Here is an 8,036-nt window from a genome sequence, read left to right as displayed (position 1 = left end):
AATAAATAGATTAGTTTAGATAGTATTGTCATCTTTATTATATTTGCTCAGCCTACCCATGAGCACTCAACATTTTTCCAATTGTTTAGATATGACTTTATTTGTATAGAAAATGTTTTGTAGTTTTGCTCATATAATTCCTTACTTTCCCTTAATAGATAGATTCCCATATATTTTATGCTATTGACAGTTATTTTAAATGGAATTTCTCTTTGTATCTCTTGCCTGTTGGATTTTGCTACTGATGTATAAAAATGCTGATAATTTATATGGATTTATTTTGTATCCTGAAACTTTGCTAAAGTTGTGAATTGTTTCTAGTAGTTTTTTTAGTTGATTCTCTAGGGTTTTCTAAGTATATCACCATCTCATCTGCAAAGAGTGATAATATGGTTTCCTCATGACCTACTCTATATCCTTTAGTCTCTTTTTCTTCTCTTATTGCCAAAGCTAACATTTCTAATACAGTATTAAATAGTAATGGTGATAATGGACAACCTTTTTCACCCCTGATCTTATTGGGAATGGTTACAGTTTATCCCCATTACATATAATGCTTACTGATGGTTTTAAACAGATGCTACTGATCATAAAGAAAAGTCGGTTTATTCCTATACTCTCTTTTGTTTTAATAGGAATGGGTGTTGGATTTTATCAAATGCTTTTTCTGTATCTATTGAGATAATCATATGATTTTTGTTAGTTTGGTTCTTGATATACTTGATTATGCTGATAATTTTCCTAATATTGAACCAGCCCTGTGTTCCTGGTATAAATCCTACTTGGTCATAGTGAATTATTCTGGGAACAACTTTTTATTATCTCATTGCTAAGATTTTATTTAAGATTTTTGCATCAATATTTTCTTTCTCTGTTTTCATTTTACCTGGTTTAGCTATCAGCACCATATCTGTGTCATAAAAGGAATTTGGTAGGACCCCTTCCTTCCTTATTTTTTCAAGCAGTTTATATCATATTGGAATTAATTGTTTTTTGAATGTTTGGTAGAATTTGCATGTAAATCCATCTGGCCCTGGAGACTTTTTTTGGGGGAGTTGATGAATAGCTTGTTCTATTTCTTTTTCTAAAAAGGGACTATTTAAATAATTTATTTCCTCTTCTGTTAACCTGGGCAATATATATTTTTGTAGATATTCCTCCATTTCATTTAGATTATCAAATTTGTTGGCATATAGTTGGGCAAAATAACTCCACCCTTCCTAAGAACCAGGAAGTTTAGGTTCCTTCCTATGTCACCGTGAGTAACTAGATGGACAAATTTTGGTTCTGGAACAGAAGTCACTGTGCTATCATGTAAGTGCCCATTTTTTTTTCAGGGAATGTGTGTAGGAGTGGTGACCTCACTCCATGGGATTCCAAGAAGGCCATGTTGAAATAAGGGTGAGGGAGTTTTGGGTTGAGTTAATGGTTCTAGTCATTTTAGTGACTAGAAGCTAGTGAGCTTCTGAAACTAACCTCGTTTTCTTATAGACCCTCTTTTCCAAGAATCCTCAATCCTGTCAGCCTCTTCACACCCACAAACCCCTACATTCTTTTTTTTTATAACTTTTTATTGACAGAACCCATGCCTGGGTAATTTTTTTTTTACAATATTATCCCTTGCACTCATTTCTGTTCCGACTTTTCCCCTTCCTCCCTTCACCCCCTCCCCCAGATGGCAAGCAGTCCTGTACATGTTGAATACCAAACAGTTCTCTTGTTGCATAGGAAGAATTGGATTCAGAAGGCAAAAAATAACCTGGGAAGAAAAACAAAAATGCAAACAGTTTACATTCATTTCCCAGTGTTCTTTCTTTGCAACCCCTATATTCTTAGCTTTGAGAATCTTCTAACCTTCAGAGTCTCTGATAATCTGGGAAGTGTCTGGCCCAAGAGACAATTCCTGTAAATTCAGGACCACCCTTGTTCCCTGTGATCCCCTACATCTTACCAACAACCTTTCCTGCTGCTCTGGGTTCTTCATCCCCCTTACCTTCGTTACTTAGATCTGAGCTAGAAGTGAAGAAATAGATCAGGGTTGGGGTGTGAGGGGATTTAAGGGAGTCAAAGTTCTATCTCCCAGGAGGAAGTATGAATGTATTATCTCTGCTTACTCTATTCTCATCTCTGCTTTATTCAATGGAACAACCAGTGCCGAAAGAATCAGGGGGAGGCTCTCACACAGCTGGAAACAGCCTGAACCTCAAATGTGAAACCTCTGATTTCCAATTCAAGACAAGCAAACTTGGCTGGTACCTTTGGGCACCTGGTCATATCCCACTAGGACTGACCAATTTCGACAGTATTTCTACAGATGCCACTGAAGACCGAATCATCACCTCTAGAGAGGACAGTGGGAGCAGAATTTTCCTACAGATTAAGGACTTGGGCCTAAGAGATTCTGGCCAATACCATTGTGTAAGGAGGGTGGGCACTGGAGATGACAGAGACAAGTTATTCTTTGGTCTTGGGACAGATGTGACTGTGGAGCCTGGTGAGTACCGCTAGTATCACTGTCCTATGGAAATCTTAAGATTTCAGGGCACATAGTCAATGTTGGGCTCAGAACAGAAACAGTGTTTCCCATCTCCCAGTCTTCTCTCTCCACCACAATATACTCTGTGACCATACACAGCTAACATTTCTGCTCTGAGCTGTAATCCTTTGGGATGAATTATAATAGGTCATTAAAGGGCTACAGAGTCACATAATAAAAAGACCCAGTGACATAAGATATGAAACAATGAAATTCTGAGACTTGTCAACTCCAATGACAATCAGGAGTTTGGAGAGTTGGGAAGAAGAAAGGAGCCTGGTTTGGGAACAGCATAGGCATGTGAGTTGGGGACATGGGAAACAGGCTGAAGCTGGGCAGGAAATGGCAGGAAATGGGGCTGAGGTTTTTTTGTTTGCTTCTTTTTCTTTCTTTCTTTTTTTTTTTTTAACAGCTACTTGGTCACATGAATTTGTTTTCTTAATACCAGGCTGAGGTTATGGGGGGGGGGGCAGGAAATTTAGAGTAAAGTTTGTCTTTCACAGTTATATGTTGTTCACATGAGTGCTTTCCCCTCATCTTGGGCTAGGTTTAGGGAGGGGACAGGAAACCATCATTTTCTTGCAGGAACTCGAACCCCACTGACACCTAATGTGTTCTTGGTGAGGAGCCAGGATGTTGTGGCTTGCCTGATCAGGAACTTCTACCCCAAGGAAATCCATGTGTCCTTGGCTTCCCCTGGGGCTTTGATCTCAGCCCAGACCTATGTTATGGCTCCCATGGCCAATGGCATCTATAGTGCTGTACAGATTGGCAGGATTGGTGAGAATGATACAGTAACATGCACAGTGGAGCATCTTGGGAAAGAGATACATGTATCCCACAAGCCAGGTATGATTAGCTCTTGAGGGGAAGAAGGCTGAGAAGAGGGATATTTTAGTCTAAGAAGGGGCATCGTGTGTTCATTGAAGAACAGGGATAGGGATAAATGCTGTGTCTGGGGATGGGTTAATACAAGATGCTGAGCAAAATTTTAAGTTAGGGAAAAGGGTCCTGGAACTGGAATGGGAATCCCAGGATGGAAAGGAGTATCCTAACGTTGGAGGTAGGATTCCTAGTCTGGGGACTAGATCTTGGATTGAAGGGGGCAGCTAGGATCAGAACATTAGAGCTAGGTTGGGAAGGTGGTTCCTGATATTGAGGTGGAGAGGGGTATGTGTATATTGGCTAATCCAGTCCTGGTACCACTGAGGATCAGAACTTTGTCTGAGAATGTGTTTCTTACTTCAGAGCCTACTGGACCAAACCCTGGAATTGCCCCTAATCAGAAACAGTCTTGTTCTGGGCAGGATCTCTTGGGTGAGTTAAATATTCAGATGAAAAGGTATAGCTAATGAGATTGAACCTGAGAGACTTATAGGAAAGAAGACTTATAGAAAATCCAGTAGTGGCCAGAAGGGGAAATTGACAAAGCTTAGAAGTCCCCAAGAAACAAGTTAGCTCTGAAATATAAGGAATACGTGTTTGACTACAAGGACAATTCAAAGGTGCAATGGGCTGTCTAAGGAGGTCAAGAGACCACTTCCCTGAGGCTCTTCCAGGAAAGACTAAATGATACCATTTTGAGTATGTTGTATAGGGAATTCCTTCTAGGCACAGGCTAGAACATTTAAGTACTCAGTTCCTTTTTAAGTGAAGTTCTTTGAATCTATGATCCTGCTAGTTACTCCTTTTGATAATGATCATCCAGAGTTCAGAGTGATAATCATTCCAGATAGAATGTCATATTCACAGTGTGCATGTGTTATAATTCTGGGATCAAAGGATATAATATTATCCAAGGCTCAGGAAATGTGATATTCCATAGATTGAGCTAAACCTTCCCTGCTCCTTCATAATTCACTTTCTCTTGATTCCTCACAGTGGTTGCTCTGAACATGTTTTACTCTCCTCTTTCTACCTTTTTCTTCCACTATTGCAGCAGAAATGTTATTTCAAATTGAGCTTGTTTTCTTTATACTTGTTCCATGTATTGTTCCATCATTATTTCTCTCTTGTCATCCCTTGTTTGAATCATTCAAATTATATTTTATTTTCCCCATCTCATTCAATTTTTAAAAATCATATCCAATATATCCTAACATGTATTTACCATCTACGTACTTTGTGCAAAAATGAAAGACAGTTTTTGCTCTCAAGGAGCTTACATTCTACTGGAGGGCAAGATATAACATACAAACAGATAAATATATACATTATTTTTTGAGGAAGCAAAGAGCACCAATAAATAAATGGAGGAGACCAGACTGTTTGAATTGGTGCAAGAGCTGAGTGTTGAAGTAAGCTAGAGATTCTAAGAATGGAGGTAAGGAGAGAATATAGTTCAAACTGGAATGACATGAGGGGAGCTAAACTTGAGAATGTAAGTTTAGAGAACAGCAAATAGGCCAGATGGGTTGGAACATAGAATGTGTGAAGGGGGAATAATATGTATTAAATATGGAAAAGTAGATTAGAAACAAATTATGAAAAAATGTAATCTGTCCTGGAGTCAGTAGGGAACCAGTGAAGATTCTTGAGGTGGGGAAATGACACGGTTAGACTTGTGTTTTAGGGAGATAATTTTGACAATTGTGTAAAGGATAAATTTCAGATTGGCAGAGACTGTAAGGAGGAAGATCAATTGGGTAGCTATTGTTATAGTGTAGGTAAGAAATGATGAGACACCAAAACCAAGATGATGACTATGAATGGACAGGAGGGAGACAAGAAATGCAGAATTGAAAAGATATGACAACAGATTATATATGTGGGGTGACGAAGTGGAAATGAGGATGGTGCCAAGATTATCTGGGTGAGTAAAAGGATAGTGGTTCCTTAAAACAAACAGGGAAATTTAAAAGAAAGGTAGCCTAAGAAGGAAATATGATGAGTTCCATTCTGGTCATGCTTGGTTTGGAATGCCTAAGTTATACCTTAGTGGAGTCAGTTTTAAATTTGAATCTCATCTTTGATATCTATTACTTATGTGATCATGGACATAACTTTTGAGCCAGTTTTCTTTTTTTTTAAAATATATATACATACATTTATACATATATATGCACACAGATAGATAGAAAATCACATTTGATCTTCCTGCCTCCCAGTCCACCACTGAGCCATTTTAAAAAAAATAATAGCTTTTGAGCTTCAAAATACATGCAAAGATAGTTTTCAACATTCACTTTTTAAAAAAAATTATAACTTTTTATTGACAGTACATATGCCAGGGTAATTTTTTACATTATCCCTTGCACTCACTTCTGTTCCGATTTTTCCCCTTTCTCCCTCCATCCCCTGCCCTAGATGGCAAGCAGTCTTATACATGTTGAATATGTTATAGTATATCCTAGATACAATATATGTGTGCAGAACCAAAAAGTTCTCTTGTTGCGCAGGAAGAATTGGATTTAGAAGGTAGCAATAACCTGGGAAGAAAAACAAAAATGCAAACAGTTTATACTCATTTCCCATTGTTCCTTCTCTGGGCGTAGCTGATTCTGTCCATTATTGATCAAATGGAATTGAATTAGATCTTTTCTTTGTTGAAGATATCCACTTCCATCAGAATACATTCTCATACAGTATTGTTGAAATATATAATGATTTTCTGGTTCTGCTCATTTCACTTACCATCAGTTCATGTAAGTCTTTCCAAGCCTCTCTATTCATCTTGCTAGTCATTTCTTACAGAACAATAATATTCCATAACATTCATATACCACAATTTACCCAACCATTCTCCAGTTGATGGGCATCCATTCATTTTCCAGTTTCTAGACACTACAAAAAGGGCTGCCACTAACATTTTGGCATATGCAAATCCTTTTCCTTCTTTAGTATCTCTTTGGTATGTAAGCTCAGTAGTAACACTGCTGGATCAAAGGGTATGCACAGTTTGATAACTTTTTGGAATAATTCCAAATTGTTCTCCAGAATGGTTGGATTTGTTCACAACTCCACCAACAATGCATCAATGTCCCATTTTCCCACATCCCCTCCAACATTCATCATTATTTTTTCCTGTCATCTTAGCCAATCTGACAGGTGTGTAGTGGTATCTCAGAGTTATCTTAATTTACATTTCTCTGATCAATAGTGATTTGGAACACTTTTTCATATGAGTGGAAATAGTTTCAACTTCATCATCTGAAAATTGTCTGTTCACATCCTTTGACCATTTATCAATTGGAGAATGAGACAGTTTTCTATATTGATAAAATGGCAATAATAACTCATATCTACCTCATGCTATTTTGGTGAAAATCTTGAGGTTTTGTGTAGATTGTTTTGCAAACCTTATAAACACTACAGGATTAGCCAGGATTAATGTTTCTGCTGGTTAGAGTAGGCCTTTAGAATCCAGTATGCCTCCCCTTGACCTTGACCATTGCCGCCTACAGAAGGAAATGAGCAGAGGAATAAGCTGCTACTCAGTGTTCTGGGCCTGAGACTACTATTCATGAGGATTATGATCATCAACATCTTCTTCACTGCCATGGCCTTGATCTTCTGAGGTAATAGTTTAGCTTGAATTTATCTTTCCATTCCTTCTAACTTTTCTTGTATGATTAATCTTAACTCCTTTCTGTTCCCTCAGATTCTCCTTTGTAGTTCATCATAGCTCAGGCTCATCCCTTTCCACAGTGTCCAATCTATCTCCTCAGACTCTTCTCTGTCCCTTAGACCATGCCTTAGTCTCCTTGCTATATGTTTTTTTCCATTTTTTCACAGAATTCTTTCGGATCTGTCAGAATTTCCCCATGGCTTCTTCCTCATTCATTATGCCCCATTTGCTTTAGCCTCCTTTCTGTTATGGTTTCTTCTGATTTCCTTTCATTCTTCTTCAGCTTCATTTCAGGCTCCCTTTCTCCTTGGTCTCATCTCTGCCCCCTTTCATCTTGTCTCTCCTTCTTCTTGAGACTGGACCTTGAGGTTTTCCTCTTAAGAGACAGGGAAATGCAATGGGTTTGGCATCTGACTCCATGACTTTTGTTTTTTACCTCCTGCTTCTCTAGGAAGAACCTGAGGAAGAAGTTCTAAGAAACTACTACTTGGATTCTGAATCTCTTCTGGGGACTCGAGAATGACCTCTGGATAATCTGAAGATAACTCCAGAATGACCCCAAGAAGCCATAATTAAACCAGTTACATACAATCCCCTTTGAACTGCAGACTCTTCAGTCCTGAGTCTATATTTCCCTTGATGTAGCATTCCTAATTTCCTTATTCCTGCAATAAAGACAAGAAAGCCTTCTCTAGGCTTCTATATATCATGGTGTGGTATCTGTCAACTTAACCTACTGTGATAACTTCCCTGCCCTCCCCCACTACTTTCCCTCTGTTGGAGACTGACAAGAAGATGCACTCATGTTAATGGGAACCTGCCCATGAGAATCACAGAGAGCATGTGTGTAAACCAATATGAGAATGATGATGATGATAGCTAGCATTTATAAAGTCTTTTAAACTTTGCAAAGTGTTTTATAAATATCTCATT

At 38.3% G+C, this 8,036-nt stretch overlaps 1 protein-coding gene across 3 annotated transcripts; it reads left to right on the top strand.

Moving 5' to 3' along the window:
* The first annotated feature begins 1,243 nt into the window (after nucleotides 1-1,243).
* On the top strand, nucleotides 1,244-7,809 carry LOC100925503 (T cell receptor delta constant). Of its 3 annotated transcripts, XM_031947453.1 has the most exons (6): nucleotides 1,244-1,314; nucleotides 2,304-2,494; nucleotides 3,122-3,385; nucleotides 3,785-3,853; nucleotides 6,940-7,053; nucleotides 7,555-7,809. In XM_031947453.1, the coding sequence occupies exons 1-5, from the start codon at nucleotides 1,271-1,273 to the stop codon at nucleotides 7,050-7,052; spliced, it is 681 nt and encodes a 226-aa protein (XP_031803313.1). In that variant the 5' UTR covers nucleotides 1,244-1,270; the 3' UTR covers nucleotide 7,053; nucleotides 7,555-7,809. The 3 variants fall into 3 exon arrangements, with proteins under 3 accessions (XP_031803313.1, XP_031803312.1, XP_012399578.3); XM_012544124.3 differs by lacking the exon at nucleotides 1,244-1,314 and having other exon boundaries at nucleotides 1,763-2,494; XM_031947452.1 differs by lacking the exons at nucleotides 1,244-1,314; nucleotides 3,785-3,853 and having other exon boundaries at nucleotides 1,760-2,494.
* Nucleotides 7,810-8,036: the final 227 nt, after the last annotated feature.

The sequence above is a fragment of the Sarcophilus harrisii genome, chromosome 1, assembly GCF_902635505.1.
Source record: "Sarcophilus harrisii chromosome 1, mSarHar1.11, whole genome shotgun sequence".
NCBI classification, from domain to species: Eukaryota; Metazoa; Chordata; class Mammalia; order Dasyuromorphia; family Dasyuridae; genus Sarcophilus; species Sarcophilus harrisii.
This window is presented reverse-complemented; position numbering and strand designations above follow the sequence as displayed.

Excerpts from the sequence above, each read along its gene's own strand:
- LOC100925503 (XM_012544124.3), top strand. The coding sequence starts at position 2,092 with ATGAATGTATTATCTCTGCTTACTCTATTCTCATCTCTGCTTTATTCA. Across the intron at positions 3,386-3,784 it reads ACATGTATCCCACAAGCCAG|AGCCTACTGGACCAAACCCT; the intron begins GTATGATTAGCT and ends TTCTTACTTCAG. Across the intron at positions 3,854-6,939 it reads TTCTGGGCAGGATCTCTTGG|AAGGAAATGAGCAGAGGAAT; the intron begins GTGAGTTAAATA and ends TGCCGCCTACAG.